This window comes from Coffea arabica, chromosome 2c (genome assembly GCF_036785885.1).
Source record: "Coffea arabica cultivar ET-39 chromosome 2c, Coffea Arabica ET-39 HiFi, whole genome shotgun sequence".
NCBI lineage: Eukaryota > Viridiplantae > Streptophyta > Magnoliopsida > Gentianales > Rubiaceae > Coffea > Coffea arabica.
Window position 1 is genome coordinate 42,708,282 of NC_092312.1, and position 23,277 is coordinate 42,731,558.

General features: G+C 36.7%; 1 protein-coding gene across 1 annotated transcript; it reads right to left on the bottom strand.

The window, feature by feature from the left end:
• Window positions 1-411: 411 nt before the first annotated feature.
• Window positions 412-21,496, bottom strand: LOC113723442 (DNA-directed RNA polymerase V subunit 1). Its single transcript, XM_072075951.1, has 20 exons — window positions 21,356-21,496; window positions 20,545-20,638; window positions 19,398-19,494; window positions 19,006-19,132; window positions 18,794-18,909; window positions 18,292-18,345; window positions 17,745-17,909; window positions 15,325-15,483; window positions 15,084-15,239; window positions 13,028-14,761; window positions 12,745-12,920; window positions 10,943-11,018; window positions 10,708-10,832; window positions 10,325-10,482; window positions 7,343-7,617; window positions 6,237-6,410; window positions 6,017-6,157; window positions 4,006-5,771; window positions 3,429-3,543; window positions 412-939 (listed from the first exon to the last, which is right to left on the bottom strand). The coding sequence occupies exons 3-20, from the start codon at window positions 19,476-19,478 to the stop codon at window positions 706-708; spliced, it is 5,832 nt and encodes a 1,943-aa protein (XP_071932052.1). The 5' UTR covers window positions 19,479-19,494; window positions 20,545-20,638; window positions 21,356-21,496; the 3' UTR covers window positions 412-705.
• Between the last annotated feature and the right edge of the window lie 1,781 nt (window positions 21,497-23,277).

Below are 23,277 nucleotides of genomic sequence, written 5' to 3' on the forward strand. Positions count from 1 at the left end.
AATTCTTCTCTCATGCAAACAAAGAATTTGAAATTCCAAATAAATTCTGTATCAATTCTATGCATTTTCCAAACGCAAGAATTGGAATGACTTGAAATTCCAATTCATAGAATTCCAATTCTAATTCTCTAGAATCAAACGCACCCTTATTAGAGAAAATTTGACGCAAGCCAATCCACGATTTTGTTTAGTTGAGGCTAACCGAGACGGTAATAAACGAGACCAGAACAACTGAGCAAAGCAAAGAGGTTCTGTTTTCCGTACTGTCAAACCCTTTATCCAAAAAGCATGATGAAAATCTTGTCCTCTCAGCCATACTCTACATAAATGCCATCAAGCCCAGCAAAATTAAATCAACAATCCACTGTAAAAAGCAAATGCAAATTGCAAACGATATTGATACATAAAATATGATTCTGAAGAAGATAGGATTTTAATTAACCGATAATGGCTTTTGCCCAGCAGAAGGATGTACAGCTAGACTTCCCTGTGGATACAGTGACTTTCCAGCAACCACAAGTCCTGATTTAAGTTAGATGCCTGTACAACTGTACAACTGAAGTGCCAATAAAGAAGCAAAAGTTTTCCTAGGTTGGATATCAGATTCGATGGAATAGCAAAGATAAACACTAATTAATGACTGCTCTAGAGGAAAATGAGCAGCAAACTTCCTGTCACTAGGAGGATGTTAGCTGGAAAAAGGAACTACTGTTCTTGCCGACTTCCAGCTTCATCTGGAGTAGAAGCATGGTCTCTGCTCCAACCAGGACGGGGAGGCTTTCTGCTGAAATACTTTGCCAGGAAAGCATCAGCCTTGTCAGGATACTTTTTCCTGGCAAAGTTCTCCAGGCTTTTACGATATGAAAAATCTTGCTTGTGGTCATCAGTAGAGACAACATAAAAACACCTACTCTCCTGAAAGCTTGCGTGCTTAGAAACCTGTTAAAAATTCAGAGGTTAGCACCAGTGCAAACCTAAGACTGCCAAAACATTTGGCTAGTGATGGATTTCCAATGATAGCACGAGAATAAATAAGAAAATCGCATGCAGATACATGCAGCAATTGCAGGTCACAAACGACTATAATTCATCGAATAACTTGATGAAATATCAGTTGATGAAATAGGTGATAAGAACAACATCCTTGTATTCACCTATAGTATCCAAACAAAAATAAACATCAATGTCCCTTGATATTCAACCTCTATGGTAAAATCGTTATGGAGAGAGAGAGAGAGAGAGAGATGATAGTAACAATTTAGCATCACAGTTTTTCCAAGGAAAAATGATACATAGAAAATGTTCCAATGCAACAAAACATTCATATAACTAGAACCTCAAAACTCATCAAGTAGTTTTATAAGGTCTGTCATGAACATGGTTCGCAATATCGGCCGATACCAATACGTATCGACCGAGTCATAACCGGAACGGAGGGGACCGTACGATACGGATCCCCGAATCACTCGGTCTAACTCGGCTGATATTAGCCCGATTCGAATCCATGATGCAGGATATCGACCGATATATCCGAGTCACTTGGAGTCGACTTAGATATTTTTTAAAATTGTCTTTTTTCGTATTTTCTAATTTTAGTAATTTTTTCAAAATTTTTGAAAACTTGCATATGCTATAATATGCGTATCACCCGATATTCAATCGATATGCCGTGATAAATGTGGAACAACCAAGACCACGACGCGACCGCGACCGCGACCTGCGATGGCGAACCATGGTCGTGAACTTTATTGCCTACCAATCAAAGCTTCTTAAGGAGGACTCAGAGCAAGAGCTTGAATATTTTCATACTTGTCACAAGGGGCCAGATGTTATTCAAAAGTAGGTGGAGCTCCAATTTGTAATATCCCAAAATGTTCAAGAGATACAGAGAAGCATCTGAAGTTCCCCGCAGCCTGTCCCTTCAAGGTAAGTATAAGAATAGTGGCTCATTCCACTATATATGGCCAAAACCCAAGGGACCATTGGACAGATCCAAGGTCCAATTCTATGCCCAGATTGGCTTTAGGCCAAGAAAAACCATGCATACTTCATGTTGTATGCCTTCTGAAAACCTTTTCTGAAGGTGAGCGCTTTTCTACAATCTAAAGAAATCTATTTTTTCAGATCCTAGCAATTGAGTTGTTTTAAGCCAAATTTTTAAGGGTTAGATCTTGTTACCAGGTGCAGTTCCTTGTAAACCCAATGTGTGATCTTACAATTGACCATTTTTGGTCATGAAGAAGTTCTGTATTCAGTGTTCAAAGTTTGCATGCAAAGTTCATCTACCGCAGCATCATTATTCATCTTTTATACAGAAGAAACCAAAATTCTACTGATATACAAAGGGAAACAAATAAAATGACCTAAAAAGATCTGATTTCCTATAAAGTTTGCAGGTGGTACCATTTCTCTTCTTTGCTATTTCCCCGTCCTTGGACTCTCTATCATCATTATTTTAATTATAAGTCAATAATATACTGTGCCAGTGCCAAATTACTACAGTATGAGTTTGTCCTACTCTTGAAAATTTTCAACCTGAACCATTTTCCCTTGTCAAAATGATAACACCAGAATATGTGAAACTTGCTTAATAAGTATTTAGCATGGTAAAGCCTGTGATATCCAAAACAATATCCTAAAAGCACAAAGATATGGAAGTCCCCTATTCTCGGGTAACAATGAATTATGGCATTGAAATAGCTTAGAGATCATTGTGAAAATCCAGTTCATTAGTTGTGTAACAGAGCTAGTATTGTCGACCTTAACTTTAGTTAAAACTAAATTGTTTTTCTTCGCCAGGGAAACAAGAGTCATAGGTGATGGACAGTTATTAATATATCATGTATTCATCATCCTCAATGTATTTATTTCTGACTTATTATTTGAGACTCCACATTTTGTCTACAGCATCCATCGTTTCCTGGAACTAGGCTCCCAGGAGGACCGTAATCAACTTCACTATTTTTGAAGACTCGCAACTTTTTGTATTCTCTCTTTAGCTTAAATCTGTCCTGCATGCTCAAGAAAGAACTCAAGGATGACAACTGACAGCCCGGGCTACACTTAACTTCAAGTATCATAGATAGGATAAATAAATTAACAAAGATAAATAAGGCAAAACATAAATCCAATAAATGCCTTAGTTGGAAATGGTCCACCAAAAATCATGTTTGCATATCCACTGAAACTTTTAAGATTAGAAGCTTACAAAAGAACCAGCCCAATTAGCCTATAGACAGCTTATTACTATAAGCTTCAGGTTAGAGAAAAGCTAAAGAACCACAAATTACACCCTTAAAAAAGTCAAAAGAAATGGCACAGAACACTCCAAAAAATAAGTTGACTCTTATGTTTAAAGCACGTAATACATGATAAATGATCCCACAATGATCTATGTTATGCAACTGATTCAGGATCTTAGGGCATACCATTATATATTTGATTCCAGCACCAATCTTCAATACTTTCTCTGGATGATAATTGAGGACATTATCTACAACATATGACTGATCATCAGCAGATAGAGGATCACCATCATTGTACCTTCAACCAAAATTTTAGGGTTACAGCAATATGTCAAACGTTTTCACAATCAAGCAATAAAACTAGAAATTAGCATAGAAATTAAAACTTTTTTAGATTACTTATTTGCAAGATAGGGGAATGTAGTTTGCAAATCATGGAACTTGAATAAAACTAAATAAAGGATGTATAGCACATAGGCATACATGAACAAAATGTTGCACACTTTTTGAGCACTTACCTTTATACAAAAACAACCTTTCTTAATCCTGGAAATTCATACACCACTCTTAAAGCTACTTTTTGTATGTCAAATATTAGAAAACTGATTACAGAATTTTCCAGTGTATAATGGTCAACCTCAGTAACAACTCATCTCCTTAATTGGGCATCATTTTTCATTCATAATTTTTTAGTTTCCAGAAAGTAACAGTATATAAAATCCTCAACTGATTATTTTGTCCAAAAATCATAGCAGCTTACCCAGTCTGATGGATTATTCGCCTGATGTTCTGCATCATCTGTTCGAAATCCGAAAGAATGTCCTGTTCCTCTGCTGTGAAAGAATCCAGCCGCTGCTTTGTTAATGTGAAAGTTCCACTTGCACCAACATTGTCAACAGCCTTAGCAGGACGATTTCTTTGGTTTCTCCAATCTCCGTTACTGGGTGAACCCCAACCTCGAGAACTTACATTTCCATTCCCTTTAAACCATTTCCGTGGACCCCTCTGAGAATGTGCATCTTTCTTATTCTCCCACGCGTGTGTGCCAGTAGATTTGTTCCTCTCTCCATCAGTGTCAATTCCAACTGCTCCACCAGATCTCCAAGAACCTTCTTCAGAATTTGTAGGCAAGCTACGTTCACCTTGAACTGCATCAGTGTTCATCTTGGACCAATCACTATAATTTTCTGTAGTGACTGTAACTGGGTCCTTGTTTTCATCTGTCTTATTCTCATTAGAAGACACCTTTGTCCCCCAACCAGATGAAAATCCTAACAGCTTCCCTGTGCTTTCAGATTCCTTTGCACCCCATTTATGATCATTGGAAGTATCTCCTTGCCCACTGTTTAATATTATCTCTTCCTTGTTTGTTTCACCAGATCCCCAACTGGACCAAGTAGGATCACTAACTGTTGCTTGGGAAACAAGCCTTTGGGCTTTGTCAAGTGCCAGCTCCCAACCTCCACTACCACATGAAGCACTCCCGTTTGTAGTTAAAGGTGAATTACTCCCAGCCTCAAACTTCTTCCCCCAACCAAATGAAGATCCCGACTGCTTGGCAGTATCTTGAGATTTTTTGCCCCATTCACCATCACTGGAAGATCTTTCTTGAACCCTCTTAGAAAAGCTATCTCTTTCAACTGGTTCACAATTATTCCAACTGGACCAACCAGGATCCAGTGCTGTTGTTTGGGCCGCATGCCTTTGGTCCTTGTCAAATTTCTGATCCCAACCTCCACTGGCTTTGGCAGTTAAAGGTAAATTCCCCAGAGAATCAATTTTCTTCCAGGCAGGCGAAGATTCTGATTGCTTGCCAGTACTTCGAGGTTCCTTCGCACCCCACTCACCATACTTCGGAGAATTTTTTTGGACGCCGTTAGAGAACCTGGCCTCCTTATCGACTGAACTACTACCCCAACTGGACCAAGCCGAATCTGAGACTTTTTTGCCGGTCCAAACATTTCCAGATTTATCAGCTGCCTGCTCCCAGCTGCTACGGGGTGAATCCCTTTCATTATCAACCATTTCCCCCCACGCAGATGATGATCCTGACTGCTTCAAACTACCAGGTTGTGTAGAATTCCAGTCAGTAAAGCTGCGTGAATCTTCTTTTGCCATCGTGGAGAAGTTGTCCTCCTTGCCTACTGTACCACCACCCCAACTAGCCCAAGCAGAATCTGACACTAGCACGTTGGCACTGGTATTTTGGGCTTTGCTTGCCTTTTCCCAACCACCACCTAGTTCAGCAGTTTGAGGTGAATCCCTCTCCCAACCCAATTCTCTCTGGATGCTCTCCTTGGACCTTGGATTTGCTAAATTGTTTTCAAGCTCATGTCTATCTTCAAAAGTTGGCTGATCAGAGTCGCGAACAGGAGACAAGTCAAAAGTCATAGCTTCATCTTCCAAGTCCAGATTCTCAATTTCTGCTCCAAGACAAGTGGTGTTTGTTTCATCTCCGCCAGAGCTGCCTCTGACCAACTGAAGGAAATCATACACATCGATACCAGCTGGTTGGTTGAGTTCAACCTATGTACTCATAGGTGAACGCATAGACAGCAATTAGCATCTCAAGCAGATAATAAAAACACTGTTGGTGTTCAATATATTTTAAACAAGATTTCCCTTTCGTTTTGACTAACCAAAAGGAAGAGAGAAACATCAATATTTTAGCCTACTGGTACCTAACTTTTAGAAATATTACTCATTGAAAACACAGTTAAAGAACCTTTTAAAACACTTCATAGAACAGGAAAAATTAGCAGTTGACAAACCTTTTTCGTGTCCAAAAGAATATCGAATGGTGATCCTGTACCAACAGCTACATGTTTACCCCAGGAGCAAGACCCTACGACACTTGACAAAGAGTCAACATGGCACTTTTCAGCAGCTCTCTCAAAACACTTCCTTGGAGCCTGGAAAAGTTTTAAATGAAACAAAGAAGGATAAAAGTATAGAAAAGAAAAATCGTCTGCATAAAAGGTAAGTTCTTACAGATAATGTTGCTTCTGTAAAAGGCACTTGCACATCTAGCGATCGTGACAAAGCTTTTATACCTCCAATATTGAAGCCAATTAAGTTACCAGCACATGTCATACTGTTAGCCAGTAACACAAGATGGTCCTTGAGAACACCTTTTGTAACCAGCATTACTGATGTTGATAGGCGCTGTAAATAAACCAAAAGGTTTAGAAATACCAAAAAGAATAAAACGCTAACCAAAAGGTTAGTACCCTAAGCTATAGAACTTTAGTAGTTGACTATACCTTCACATATTTGATTTCTTAAAGCAAGAAGGTAATGCATCAACAACAGAATGAAGCAAATAAATCACAGTAAGAGTGATTGAAGCGTCTCATCCATCTCAAATTGATTTAAGTCGATTACCATGGAAAATGTGCAAGATCATGGCATACAACTAGCCGTTACATACATGCAAATAAACATTAAAAAGCCAGTATGTCTTCAGCCCATAAAAATGTCAAAACAAGCTCTCTTATTTGTCTATTTCAGCATTTGGATGAGTTAGGACTGCAACATACGTCAATCAATCAGGTGGATATTCATGCAAAACCTCTTTTTTTTTTTTAATTCCTTTCAAAAGTCTTACAATCCAAATTTAGTTCATGAAGCAGATCTTATGCTGATCAAATTCTGGAAGCATACACATGTAGAAGTATGACACTTTTTGACAATAGTATGCAGATAAAAAACATGTGAGGTTGAAACACCGAAGCTCCATCGAAGAAATGGAGATTCCTTCAATTCTAATATCCTACAAGCACAAGCTCAATCTCACAATGGGAATATACCCAACAAAAAAACAATCATGAATGAAATCAGAAGACTCTTCACGATGTATAAGAGCTTACATTTAATTTGAAAACAAGAAGTACCAATTTTAACATTACAAGACATTAATAGTTCTTTTTCCTCGTACTCAAACACAATCACACAAGTAAATCCACTGCACCATTAGTTGTCACGTGTTCAAGTTTTCCAGCATTACTTTTAAACAAAGAGGCATGTTTCACATCCATTTATATAATATTTCATAAGAGTTCACAAAATAGATTAAAATGACGGAATCCTCATAGTACCCGAACAGCTTGCTCAAATGCACAAGAAATTCCAAGCAATTCTTGGACTTGCTTGATGGCATATGGAATAGAGCGGTTTGTATCTATCAACTGGGTGACAGGAAGACAGGCATCCATCACAACCCTCCAAGCATCACCAGTCTGCTTCACCGCATCCTTCTCAAGAACAACATCCAAAGCCAGTTCACCCCTTTGGCTCTTGCATTGGCTACTAATCCAAGTTGATGTATCAGGGCTAATCCAGATTATATTAACAGTTGAAACCCTTGGATCACCTGCAATATATGAGCATATCTGGGGTCAAACAAGATCTGAACAGTACCTGCAACCCTTGTATGGGGATACCCTGTATCACATTTAAATTTATTTTCAAAGTTGGCAACAAAATAGAGACACAGATCATGCAGTCTAACACTAAAATAACAGAAATGTGCACAACAAACATAAAAAGAAGAAAATATTGGTACTTGGGAGGCTGCAGAAGATCTGAAGCAGTAGAAAGCACAAGATTTCTAACATTTAACAAGAGAAGGGGGAAGCTGAATTCTAAAACAAATGCGGCCAGTTGGAAATTCCTATATGGAGCTGATCTATGACTTCATAATTAGGTATACTTCATGTACTCGAGTAGATTTTAAGCCAATATAGTAGCTTGTCCAAAAGATTCACTAGTTAGGTTCTGTAATAAAATTGAATTTCAAGGTCTTATAATAGACCAGAGCTAGCTATAATACTGCACTTCAGACAGCAAGATGCTGTCAGATATTTGCCCCCCAACATTTTACATGTATATATCAAGTACTTTTTAATGTCCAAGTGCTATGCCTGAGATCTACTCAGAAGTATAGAGATATTTTAAGAAATGTAGTTCATTCTCTGTGGCGCTTGTGTGCAGACCTTAAGTTCTCTCCCTTTCTTCGCTGAATTTCAGAACTCTCTACATAACAAACTGTGTTCCTGCAGATCAGTGTAAGCACAACAATCTAATATTCCTCCCTTGATTCTGTGTATCATTCTCATGTGTGGCCCTAAGTTCACTATTCTCTTATCCTCCTCCGCTACTTTCCTAATTTCAGAACGTTCTCTACATCTCAAAGTCTGTTTCTCGAAAAAAGAAAAAAAAAAAGAAACTGGGGGACAACCATTAATTATTCCTCCATTCAAACGTCTTCAATTTCAAATTACTGTATCTAAGCCAAAGACTACCAGCATATCAAATTAGCAGTTATCTGAAGCTTAACAGTTCCTCAACTACAGTGGAGATAGCCAGTAAACTAGCCAGTCTGGGTCCTAAACAAAAGATCCTCTACCAAGGCTTCAAATCCCTGAGCAAGAATGTACAAACTCCCAGGTCCAACACAATACCTTTTCTTTGCACTTGTTTTCTGAAAAACACAAACGGTAAAAGAAATTGCTATGCCTTCTTGCGAGACACCAGAAAGAATTGTCTATTCAACACCCTCCTGACTGTTCAACATGATAAGATGCTTGCAGATCCAGAGTCATTACTCTATTACCAAGAGCAAGACAGTAAATCATAGGCCAGTGATTTTCTATCAACCTACCTATTTCAACAGAAACAAGCCATCCAACAAGACACCAGAAAGAATTGTCTATTCAACACCCTCCCGACTGTTCAAAATGATGAGATGCTTACAGATCCAGAGTCATTACTCTATTAGCAAGAGCAAGACAGTAAATCATAGGCCAGTGATTATCTATCAACCTGCCTATTTCAACAGAAACAAGCAATCCAACATACAGTCGTACCAATTAACCTCAGAAATGAGAGATGTTTGGTTTCAGGACTCAAATGCAAGAAAACTTATGAGTACTACAGCGAAAATCAGCAAGTAAAATACCAAACAATACTCATGAGGGTCAATAGAAACATCATCAAATAACCAGTTATTCATCCTCATGGAATTAAATAAATAGCCAGTCCTTACTAGATGTAAGCCGCTTTCCCTTTTGTGCTGCATATCACCCAATTCTTACCACCAAGGATTGAGAATGGGGACATTCTTTGATCTCAAAGTTTACATTGCTTATACTGACTCGAAAAAATGCCTCAAAGAGCAGAACATTCTCACTCTTTTTCTCTAATTTTTACTATACAAGCATTATTGATACTGATGTCTATCAAAAAGTACAGAAGTTAAAGACAGGCATTGTAGCCAAAATAATTGCCTAACATGACTATGCTGTTGCAGCAAGCAAAATTTCAAATTTTTTTACTCAGGATCTTAACGTGGGTGAGTTAAACATACAGAATCCACTCTTGACGCTCCTGCCTCATCTCTTTTTCATTTGGCTATGAAGCCAAATCCTGGTAAATACGAAACAATAAAAACCCTCAGGAATACTGAATCAATCAGCATTATCACACCTTCAAGGCACATAAAATTGGCCGGTATTCGCTGAAACAAAATAAGATGCCTATAAGCTTTGAGCCAGCAGACAATTTAATATGGCTATTTTTCTGCATGAAGCAATCTATTCATCAAGCACCAAAAGCAATCTGACCTATTTTCATATTGGTACCACAGTGATAGGCTTTCCATCACAATAATGATGCAAGCTCAAAATAAACCAAAATCCAAAATTAAATGTAAACCAAGCCAAAGAATCAGGTCTTGCAGAATTTTTGCAGGTTAGCAGTAGGAGACTTATTGGCTTCATTTTCTCCTCCAGGATTCAGGCTGCACAAGGGGTGAGTCTTAACACAACTTATAAATGCTTGGTGTGCATAGTTTTTGGGCTCCTCCCCCTTTTTCCAACCCCTTATCACATTTTATGCCTCTGCTCCAACATTTCAGTAAGTTTAGGGAATCCCGGAGTCCACCATATTGATGTGATTCAACTTTCTAGACACAAGTCAAGTTTCAAACATCTTCTCAAGAATGACTAATTTAACCAAAGTTGGAACTAACCAAACAGACGAATTGCATCGTAAGGATCTGAAAAAGTAATAATAACTACCTTTAATTACAGTTTCTAACAAAGCTGGGCAAATTGTTTCAGCAAGAACATGAGATCTTTGCTCTAATTGATAGTCACTTGCATCTCGAGAGATAAACTTCAAGCATGGAGTCTCTGCCAACTTTCTTGCAGAAGACTGCCGAAAAGAACAATCATCACTGCAAACAAGTAAGACATGTTATTACACGTAGAGAATCTTTCCTTTCCAAGTTCTAAAAGTGTACTGCCATGACATCAAATGTTATTAGATAAACAAGTCAGGCAAGGTAGGAGAAACCTGGAAAGTGTAAGCAGAAGAATCCGGACACAAAATTCAGATAGAAAGCAATCACAATATTGAGAAATTGACTAACTGCAGTACCATGCCCAATGTATAGACTAACCTGACTCCTAAAAGAACTCCCTTGAACTTAAAACCAACTTTTTTCCTCTTCTGGTAGGAAATGATTCTTTCTTCACATTTAGATAGAATCTCATTCATGGTAATATTTGAACTTTTCATCATTGCCTATCAGGGCATTAGATCACTACAATCAGCAAAGAACAGAAGCACAAACAAAATAACCCAAAACCTAAAGAAAACAAAAGTTGAAACATCCTCAAAAGAGATACACAGACCTCATTGAGATGAATATGACCTACAAGGCCAGTATCAGTTTCAGAGCTCTCATACACTGAATATTGTTGTCTATACCTGTAAATAACAAAAGATGGCGTCAATGAAAACTAACACATGAAAAATTTCCATAAACTCCTCGGAGACTAATGCTGCTTTTTCAACCAAAAAAAAAAAAAATTACCAAGAACGTATCCAGGATACTACCATTTGGAAACAGTGCAATAAAAGTCAATGGTACAGAATTTATGGAAACAATCTTTTACTAATGAAATCAACATAAAAGAGGTGATAATGTAAGTGCAACAAACTGCATACACAAACAACTTATGCCTACAGTTCAATTGGCTTCAAAATATAGAAAAGGAAGCACCAGCCCCTATTCAGCCTTTCAAAGAAGTAAACTACTTTAGCCCAATCAGGAAAACATTTATGAAACTAGTAAATGACATCAATAGCCTGAAATCACCTCTAAAGAATCAGTTTTCTAGATTTAGCAGCCTAAAATCTTGAACAGCTAACATGTCCTGATTCACTTTATCTATGCAGCAGGACAAGACAAGTTTGATGGACAAACTTAACTAAAATAATACTTGACCTATGTGTTTGGACAAGGATTGAGAATCATAACCAATAAAATTCCCAAAAGATATTCACTATACACCGAGCAGCGGTAAGGTCATAGACAGTACAGATGTCTGTGGCAACTGATTTACTCGCTAAATTACTAATATTACTAATTTCTGGAAAACTCCTTTAGTTAATCCAAACTTACAAAAAAGCCCCATCTCCAATCTCCATCCCACCTCTATTTCAATGACTCTGTGCCTTCACCACCTCTCTCCCACCTTCCCTCTTCCCCTATAACCCCACCCTCACTACCCCACTAACTCCACCACTAGCTGGCCACTCTCCTAAAACTCACCCTCTCATTCCTGGGAGATAAATACTCATGATTCAGATTTCCCACTCCCAGAACCCCCACTCTTTTACTCTTTTTCCCATTTCTTTCATCCCTCACCTGCCCCCATCTACTGCCTCCCCCTTCCATATCTGCTTCTTCAAGCAATTTTTTATTTTCATTCTTGGTTGCAATTACCCCCATTGTTTCCTCCAAACTACCAAAGATTTTTTACACTTGAAATATTATATTGAAGCTCTTCTTCCACATCTTCAGTTAGTTAGTCTTTCTGCCTCTTTTTTGCTGTAAATCTATATTTCGCCACAAAAGAAAAGAAGAAGAAGAAGAAATGAAAGACTTTTTATTGGAAACACGTCAGATTAGCCATAAAAAGATAAGAATGGGGGGTACTATTGGGTAGAAAGAGGAGAAACAAGAAGAAGATGGTGGACAAACCAGTTTGGAGAGAGCCAGAGGAGAAAAGACAATATGATGTTTTTTTTTTTTTTGCTACATTTAATAGGAAACTGGTTGTCCTTTCCCATCAAAATATTCACAATTAATTTGTGGTCAGGACCAGGATGCCTGTGTAACTTAATTATACGCTACATAATGCTCACATTTTCCTTTTATAGAATACTGAAATACACAGATGAGATGCCAAGAAAAGAAATGATACTAGTGTCCAAAAATCAACTACAGACCACCTAACTCATGAACTTCAAAGCACATGGTTTGAGATGCATGTGTGTGTGTGTGTGTGTGTATATAGAAAAGTTGTGCATTCTATCAATGATTCATTGCTAAAAAAATCAAAATTATATTCCACTGGCAACTTAATGTCCCCACAGGGAAAATAAATAATGGTGACAAAGGAAAAAAAAGGCAATAATGGAGGCTTACTCTATCAAGAGTTCAAATGCAACATCCTTGAGACTGACTTTCCTCAACTGATTTTTGACAACATATGCAGCATTTTCTCTGCAATATTTTCTCCCACAACCACAATCATTCAGATAAAGTATCACGCGGCGGTCAGAAACCTCATTTTTGAAGTTGACTCCACAGAGCAATATCTCCTAAGTACAGAAAAGCAGACAAGTATATCGTCAAGGAATCTGAAACAAACAAAGCTGAAATTCAAAGCCAATGAGCATGGAAACGGCATTTGAGAAATAAAAATCACCTTCATCATCTCCCAAGCAGAGTTACTACTTGGAGAAGAATCTAAGACTGCTTTGTATGCAGGATTGGACATGGCAGTTGCAGCCAATACTCCAACAGGTTCACCAGCACCAAACTCACTTTGGAAGGAAATCCCGTGGTTCATTCCATACTCAAACTGGATGATTGAATTGCTGCACATATTTCTGACCGTGCCATCATAACAAATGATGACATCACGAAGGATTGCCATAAGGTTCTTGAAAAGTGTTCCTGGTTCTGTTAATCCTCTGGTTGAACGAACAATAACTTCCCTACTAGAGATTGAATGAACCATCTCTTGATATGGGTCCAGTCCATAAAAGAGACAGCTCCGAACTAGACCGTATTCTTCAGAAGGATAGTGACCACTAGAAGGATACTTTTTCTTAAAGAGCTGTGCCAGGTCATTTACCAATGTGCTGGAATAAAATTTCCCCTTGTCTGATATCTGTATCCCCAAAAATCCAATTTGCTGGACTACCTTATTCAGAGCTGACTCACTTTTAGAGTCAATCAGATACCCCATTGCAGATGATTTAAGAACAAAATTTGAAACAGGAGATTTTACACCACGCAAGAAATTTTCAAGCTGTAATTTTATTGATTCACTTTGAGTTGAGCGCATATGATATAGCAAGGGTGAAACATCTTGAAGACTTTGCTGGACACCCTCAATAATAGCCTTTGGGATATAAAAATCCTCCAAACACACACTAAACCCCTCGGAATACAGATTTTCCATCAACAAGGGTGTCAAAAAATTGAAGAATCTTAACACCTCCTTAGGACCTTTTGAGAAGAAAATAGATGTAATAACATCAATAAAAGTAGACTGCAATAGATCCCTATTAAAATCAAGTTTGACCAATTCGCTACTGTAAGTCAAGTATCTTTCTCCACTACACTCAAAGGAAGCAGGTAATGCAGTCTGTAACAACTGCAAAACTGTCCAAAAAGGACCAGAACTACGATACTTGACTACAGCAGGCATAGGCAATGCAGCTGGAACAAACATTGCTAATTGCTCAGCAGCTACTCTATCAAAGAAATACTTTTTGAACATTAACTTCAGAGATAACAAGGAATCAGTTGCCAACTGCAAGTTGAAGTTTCCAGTGTGAGAGCTAAGCAACTGTTTTTCAACAGAAAATAACTCTAAGACCTCAGATCTTGCTGCAAGGGACTGGGGATAAAATAGATGGATACAGTCACCATCAAAATCAGCACTAAGGGGACCACATATAAGGGGATTGATTTTCACGGTGTGGTCATCATGAATATATACTGACAGCGCTTGCAAGGAATGCTTGTGGGTTGTTGGTGGCCTATTTATGAAAACCATATCCCCATCCATAATCCTTCTGTGTACAACTTGACCTGGTCTTAAAAAAGTATGACCCTTCGAACCTTCTCTTAGGGAATAGGTAGACATCCCATCCCTATATGTTAAGCACAACTTTTCATCAACCAATTTCTGTAGGTAGTTCATGTTGTGCTGACTGACTCTCTCTTCAAAGGTGATTCTCTGAGCTATTTCGAATGGTAAACCAATTTCATTCACCCCTTTATATGGGTCCCCAGTTATAACACTACGGGATGAAAACCCTGAACCCTTCCTGATGAATAAGGTTTTCATTTTCTCTAACCATGCTTTAGTAGATGAAGTATTGGACTCTTTGCTGACTCCAAAACGAGGGTCAACATCACGAGAAGCCTAACAAACAATAAATTAAAATAGAATAAAGAACCCAGATATGAACAAAAATTGCCAAACAGCTAAAAACACATCAAAATCACAAACAAAATATTTTTGGAAAAAAATAAAAAACAACATCAAAGTTTCTTGCCAAGTTTTACGTTCCCATCTAAAGATACCCACTAAAGCGAAAAACCTATATTGTTCAAATAAACCAAAACATGTCCAGATAAAAGGAAAGTAGATGGTGCACGTAACAAGTAAAATAGATTGAACTGCCAAACAGCCTTCCCGGCCCCAATACCCTTTCTACTCTTATTCCCAAAAAGCTAAATTATACCTTTCCAGTGCCACGGAACTCAAAATATTGCGCAACAGAAATCTGTAAATCATTAGCTTCAATCTGATGAGACTCAAAATTGGGCATCCCAGACCTTGAATTTTTTATGACCTCTATTTGTTTCAGCGCTCTTTTCAGCAAAGACAATGAATGATCCTGCAATAGCAAACTTAATTCATTTACTCAACACAAAATTATCAATAATGAATATTCAAATAGTGATGAAACATGAATTGCTAACCTTAGACATAACGTTAGTTCCATCAGAAATGTCAGGCACAGACAAACAGTTTGGAGGAACGGGCAAGTACTGAAGAATGTATCCATCTTGTGGAAAGTATCCTTTAGCTGAAAGCTTCTTTTTTGTGTCTGAAGATAATCTTCTAAGCATAGCCATAACCTTGTTGCAAATAAGAAAATAGCAGAACAGTTTGCTCAAGACAAAAAAAGCAAAAATAAATACAATGACAACAATAAGAACACAAAGTTTAACTTAGCAAAAATAAGGCAGAAGCATGGTAAAATTTTCATGTTCAACATTGCACGATGCTATTACTAAGGTACAATATACAACATGCAAAGGTGTTCAAGCATTTCTTTTCTGAAGCCTCAGATACTGCTATACCATCAGAACTTTAAACCATTTGGCTAACTGAGTTTCACTGGTTACAAAGTTAGGCTACAAAGCAAAGAAGATTGAAAACCAAAAAGAATAAAGGCAAAATGTGGGAAAAGACTGACAGACATTTGTGTTGAGCAATCAAAGCATGAACTACAGATCTATACCAGGCAAAAAGTAAAAGAAATCTGTTTAGTATCAAGGTAATCTCCAAGGCCTCCATGGACTGTTATGCATCATATGGATTGAGGTGAAAGTCAAGACGAAGTAAGTTAGGTTTCATATTGTGCTAGAAGTTAAACATCCTCCTCTAAGTTCAAAAGGTGGCTCCATTATAAAATTTGGGATGCAAATAACATTGTTCATCAGGTCAGCCTCTGCAGCATACAGCATCAACTACCAATGTAGCCTACTCCAGTTGACCTCCATGACTTATTGTTATACTACTTCCCTGTATGTGGCTCGTAAACTTCTTGAGACTTTATCAGCGAAAGGCAGTTTTTCAAATTATTTCAGTCTTTTTGCATGTCTTGGTTAACTTGCATTTAAAAAGGTGGTTCTGTCATATAATTTGGGAAGCAAATAACATGGTTCATCAGGTCAGCCTCAGCCTCATAACAGCATCAACTACCAATGTAGCCTGCTCCAGTTGACCTCCATGACTTGTTGTTATACTAATTCCCTGTATGTGGCTAGTAAACTTCTTAAGACTTTAACAGTGAAAGGCAGTTTTTCAATTTATTTCAGTCTTTTTGCATGTCTTGGTTAACTTGCATTTCACTTTATGCCTCTCATTGCTTTATCAATATATTCCTTTTAGGCTCTTCCAGGAATACTGTGCATCAGCTGTCGCTTTTTACAGCAATCATATCTAAAGTTTCCAAAAAATAATTCATGAATTCCCTAAACCTCTGCAATAGACTCAGCCTGCACTAGCAGCCTCCGCAACACAGGCAAGGGATGCACAAATCCTTGACCAGTAACTACGACTGAAACATTTGGTTTCAAATGATCAATTACCATTTCTAGGCCAACTAAAGCAGAAAAACTGCCTTTAGATCTTCAACACTATAAATATCGAGATAAGATGTAAGGTGTTTTTGAATTTGGCCTAACTCTGAGGCATTTGCTGAAGCATAGAGTAGATCAACAAATTCAGGTTGCTATTCTCATTCTCCTATTTTGAAAAATCTCTCCAACACACCCAAAACATGTTCTGGGAGTCCACAAAACAAGATCAACTCAGCTCAAACACAGTGGAAAAACTGTCATTCGAGGGATAGATCTTCATGAACGGGCTTCCGGCTAGTAGACAAGCTGCCACAGATAACATAAATACAAGGGAAAAATAGAATCATTTGCCCTATTAAAACCCTGTGGTTGCGCCAAATGTTTCCATCTGTCCAATTTCTCCATCTCTACCCATGGATACCAGAAAGGCCATATTTGGGCTTCTGATAAGCATGGTCCTATGCATCCAGATGTTGATCCAGTCACCATCATTTTTGTGACGCATTCCACAACACAATCATGCACTTGTCTCTCCAAATAATTCACATTTGTACATGACTTACTCTATTTTTATGCACATAAATTCTAAACCTTATATGGGAAAAGGTCCAAGGAAATTATTTTCTTCCAAGAAAACAATCACAATGAAGTCCAAACAAGCTAACTTTGACCTCCTAAATGCTGCAGTGCAACCATACTTTATGTAAGAAGCATTATAGTTGGCATAGGTAATGACTGATTATAGTCTCATAGTATCAAAATCATGCGTTTGGTAAAATTCGAAAAATTTTTTGCATAGGAGACAAAAGATATAGTTGACGGTAATTACTAAAAACTAGATATGCACGGAATGAATCGATTAATAAAAGAATGAATCACCAAAATAGAAGATTAACTCTCTTTATAAGTAGTTGCTCATACTCCAAATAAATAGTGCAACTATGCACACCCTGTATTTGACAGATTAAGGCAGGACAAGCAAGGCAGCATAACAATGACAAGCTAAACATGAAGCTTTACAGAAGCCAAACCTCAGAAGCAAGCAATGGTCGAGGGTTCTTATCATAACGATATCCATACTTTTCCAAGAAACTCCAAACATTTCCTTGCAGTCTTATTTTCGATGGTACTTTCAGTTCCAGGTATAATGCACCATCTGGATTTCTAGCCTCATTTATTGCCACTTGCGAAGCCTCCTACAGGACGGAAAAGAAGAGAACAAATCACACATATCAAATAATACACACATCTTTTGAAGTAAAAAAATCTAAAGGTGTCAGTTTCAATTAAGGACAACTAAAAGCTCCTGGTATAACCAAATATATACTGCACTAAGGGTCAGCAATGGACCTCTCAATATTCAGTTTCATCCTAATTTCAAATCAAATTACTTTTTCTTAATTGAGATTATCAATTCAACAAAGCTTCCTGTTAGTCCAACTTCAAAGAAAATACATTGATACATGGAGATAACTAGACAAACAAATGTGACAAACTGTATTAACAGCAGGGCATGGATATAACTGTTTTTGCAGGAGGTAAAGAAAAGGAAATCGCAAAATAGCAATGGATGCTTACCTCACAACATGAGGATAACATCCTTTCCAGGACACCAACATTCTTGACCTGAAACTGTATGTACTAACCAAGTAAGATAAAACACATCAAAGGAAACTCCCATCAAATCAGATGCAAATATTCATCGCATAAGTATACCAATAAAAGAAAAACATAGAAGCCTCTTAAGCTGTGATTAAGTTGCAACATCATTTACTCTTTTTACTGACATTAAAAAGAGAAACAAAAGGAAGTAAGGAAACTAAAACAAACAGCAGACATTAGGATGCAATGCAACAATGAGAAGGTACTAATTTTGGGGGACTTAGTATTGAAACTAGATTCTTAGGGTGTTATTAACAGGTATTAGAATTATATAATAGTCAATCTCTTGACATGGAGGTGCATATGGATGTTATGCCACACTATATAAAGCAAGTCCTTCCTTTCAAAATGAATGCTTTATGTTGACCTTAAAGCAATTAATAATATAGTTCTTCAAATTTGAACAATGATGTGATACCTTCCTGTTTCTAATCTTCAAGCACTTCAAGCACAGCAAGCTCAACAATCTCTTCAACTCACGAACATGATCAGGATGATATATAGGAATTGGTAGCTCAATGTAGCCAAAATGACCTGAAAGCAAACAATTGAAAATGAATAAGAAATGGAGGGTCTTTCAAAATTATACAATATGACAATTAACAGCCCAGAAGGTAAAATAGTGCATGCCTTCACACTGCCCAGGCTCAGAAGCACCACAGGATTCACATTTTCCAGCTTCAAGTGGCAACCCAAGAAAAGGATTTGAAAGCTGGCTAGCATGCGTTATGGCACAGTCACTGATAGATGATTTGCACTAGCAAAAAAGATGAAGAAATGAAATATTATTCTTCTTTTCTCTGCACACGTGCCAGGGGGGTGGGGGGGAGTGTTAGATAGGGGAAGATATCTAGTCCAACATGCTACAATCATATTTGGCCATCAAGATCCTCTGTTCAAGTTCAACAGGATAGTCACAAACTTAAGAAAGCAGACTCATTGTAGCAATCTTCTTTCAGCAAGTGGAGTACATGGAGAAAAATATTCCATCCAAAACAAAAAACACAGCCTTCATGACTTACAATTTCTTGCTGAGTTGCTAAACTAAATGAAATTCTGGTTATTTTCCCACCAAATGAAGTCGAGGTTGGGCTTTCTTCCATCTATTTTAAAGCACACCTGAGAAAATGAGAGACCGAAATAAACACCTGCTAAAGACAAACATTTTGAACAATGAAGAAATGATGTATCGGTCAATGAACCTCAACAATGATTTGACGCGTATAACTGCCAAATAAACCAGAACAAATCCAAAATTTGCATCATTGCAGCTTTACTCGATTTTTTGATAACATCAAACACCAAAAAAAGCCACTTCTAATTTCCCAGAAAAGCATCATACAAAGAAAAACTTAGTCTGGAAACTATTTGAAAGGCATACTGCTGATTTTCAGAGCCTCCAATTCCAGTAGAATTGAAAAGGCAAATATAATTTTGTTTTAAATCTACAATTCCATCTACAGCAATACAACCAAATAAAAGAAAACCATCGCGGAAGACTTTCATATCTATACAGATTCAGCTCATTTGCTGGAATGTTTCAACATTTCTCTCATTGATATGGCTCATGTCTGTGAAAAATCACCAAATTTAAGAAAAAGCATACAGTGGCTATTACAAGATTAGGCTCAACAGAAGGAGAATTCCAATTTTTTCTTGTTCAGAGTAATGGGAATTTTGTAATGAAAATCTTCAGTTCTTTCCTATTCAGTATTCTCAGTGGCCATATCTACTGTCTGTGGAGCAACCAAACAAAAGATCACTGAGAAAGTTGACTAAAGTCCTATCAGTCAAAGATACCTTCTTCAAAATGCTCAAAATCAAAATGCATGTAGATAGTCCTTCACCGATTAAACATTACATAGAAACCTATTAATTTATCAACTATAATCAATATATAGAAAAATTAGCAAAAGAAACAGCAAGTGAGACTCGTACCAATGGCACAAGAAAAATCATGTGAAGATCAACACCAGAACATGCAAAAAATGGTTCGACAGAGATAATTAGACTATGCAAAACATATTTAAAGGTGGCAGGGAAGGAAAATCCATCATAATTGTTCTTTCCACTCAAAGAATATCAATTTATTTGTCAAATTAAAAACATAACCAAACATCAAAAAAAATTTGTGCAATAAAATGGGGACACAGGTTAGGATCAATTTACCTTGGTAAAGCAAATGCCAAAGTATGTCTTCACACCATTCAATTAGAATCAGGAACTCCCAAGCAACACAGAAAGCAGTCAAAAGCCCCCTTATCTTTCTCAAAAAAAAATAACAATAAAATAAAATAATTAAAAAAAATCTCCATAGGGGAAAATAAGGAAGGAGTAGCAATGACCGAGACTGAAGTACATACAATTACAAAATAATTAAAACAAGCCTTTGAAATACGAACAACACGGGACTAAGTTTCCGCACGTTCTCTCTTCTAAAAACACAGGCCTAAGTTTCCAGCAAAAACCGCATGCTAATACGAAATGCATCAACAGAAATTCTAAATTTTTTCCAGTATCCAACCAACCAAACACAGCCCAATGTTGGCCAAAGAAATGTAAACAAATCCTACAAGCAAAATCCCAAAACCCAGCCAAAATTAAAAAACAAACACCAAAACCCCAGTTTTAACATGAAAATGAAAAACCCATAAACAGTTGTTGAAAGCCCCCTAACCCCCCGAACAAATTACTGCATGGAAAATAAAATAAGGAAAAAAAAAACAGATGAACAAACAAAACACCTCTCCTCCCCAAACAACCCTAACAACCCATTTAGACTAACAAGCCAAAAATGCAACACAATAACAGGAAAAAATATTAAAAAAAAACACAGAAACACACACAAATGCACACGAAAAAGGCGTACACATGTCTAAATTGTAACGTCAGGCTAGTATTGACCGCTTGAGAAGAGAACCCAGAAATAATTACCAAATTAAATCACGAAAAAATAGTCCAAAATGGAGGAAAAGATTACCCTAACAATGTAGAGAGGAAGGAGAGGAAGAGCAGAAGTGTTGAGAGCAATTTGAGAAGTTTTTCAGGGAGAGTTGTTTAGTGTGTTGTACTGTAGTCTGTACTGTAGAGTCTACTGAATGAAGCAATTAATGGGGTTTTTGTTGTTTTGTAAAAGACTCTGATCACTTTTTCCTTTTCTTTTTTCTTCCCTTTATTTATTTATTTATTTGTTTTCCTTCCGTTACGGGGCATGCAATGAAAGTGATTGGATACTAGAAACTTTTTTCCCCCTTTTTTTTCTTTTTTCCTTTACTAGATTCGTACAGGGTGTGGACAGGCCGAACTAGAAGTGAAATGACTGAATTAGGCCTCAAAGAATCCGATATTCTTGTAGCGCATAGGGTGTAAAAAGAGAAGTCATAGAGAGTAGTACAGATGGCATAAGCGTGAGGTGGCATTGAGGTGTTTAGGCAGATGTAGTGGAAAGAAAAAAGGTTTGTTTCACTTCGCGTCCATCAACTACAATCCAATTTTCTCTTTTTTTCTCAGAATTTAAACTTTCAAATGACAATTGGGTCTTGGTTAAATGGTCAAGAAGAACCCTTCAAAACTTTGTCTCTCTCTTGGGATCGGTCGATATCAAATCCTATCTAATGCATCTCAATAAGAAACATTAGTGTGCTTCTCCATTTGTTTGGTTCACCTCTGTACAAGTGTCTTTTAAACTCCCTGACTCCCCCTAGATAGTTGTCAGCCAAAACAAATTTTAAACATTAAAATATTATAATTTAGTTATTAAAATATAAAATTTATTTTACTTAAATAAATTTATTGACAAATCTAAGGCACGTCTTATACTTAAATCAAATATAATTTAGGGAATATAGTTTGACGAAAGTGAAGTTCTATTTAATAATTCAATTCAACACTTAAAAAGTATTTAAATTTAATGGGTTCAAATTTTAACATATTCAAATACGTTCGAAAACAAAAAATAAAACATATGAATTAATTAAGTGCTACTGATTCTCCTAAACAAAGCAAAACTTGCTCCAAAAATAAGTGATAAGTTATTCACTTATCACTTAATGTGATATACATTCAAATGTATTTGATTTAATACTTAACAATTTAATGGATTTAAATTTCATATTGACCAATTTAATAATTTAATAGATTTAAATTTCAGATTTCACACTTCACTCAATATGAAATTTAAATCCATTAAATCATTAAATTATTTAGATTTCAGATTTCACTCTTCACTCAATATGAAATCTAAATCCATTAAATTATTAAATTGTTAAGTATTAAATCAAATACATTTGAGTGTATTTCACATTCAGTGATAAATGAACAACTGATCACTTATTTTTGCGAACAAATTTTGCCCAGAAAATTCAGTACCATTTAATTAATTTAGACATTCAATTTTTGGTTATCAAATACGTCTGAATATATTAAGATCTGAATCTATTAAATTTAAATGCTGAATTGGGTTATCAAACAAGGCCTTAATATTTAACCATTTAGTAATTTAATGATTTCACACCTCAGATTTTAGATTTTAATTTTTAAAATTTAATTTTATCAAACGCACCCTGAGACATGTTATACTTGAATTGGACAAAAATTATACTATATGGAATAAAGTTGGATAAATTTTATATTTTAGATATTAAAATAAGACGAATTTTTTATTTTAGCAATTAAGATGTCTCATTTTAAAATTTAGAAACCAAAGAAAAATTTGGGATATAGTTACAAGGTGCAACTTGAAAATTAACTCTAAGAAAAATGAAATATAAAAGGAGAGATGATCTAAGTCATCCCTCTTTTTTTTTTTCACAAAGATGATAAATCTATTCTATCCTACACTAGGAAAAGGAGGCGGAGTTGAAGAGGTCTAAGTGTAACTCAAAAAAGACTGAACCACCACCG

Excerpts from the sequence above, each read along its gene's own strand:
- LOC113723442 (XM_072075951.1), bottom strand. The coding sequence starts at position 19,478 with ATGGAAGAAAGCCCAACCTCGACTTCATTTGGTGGGAAAATAACCAGA. Across the intron at positions 18,910-19,005 it reads TGAGCCTGGGCAGTGTGAAG|GTCATTTTGGCTACATTGAG; the intron begins GCATGCACTATT and ends GTTTGCTTTCAG. Across the intron at positions 5,772-6,016 it reads TTCTTTTGGACACGAAAAAG|GTTGAACTCAACCAACCAGC; the intron begins GTTTGTCAACTG and ends ATGAGTACATAG.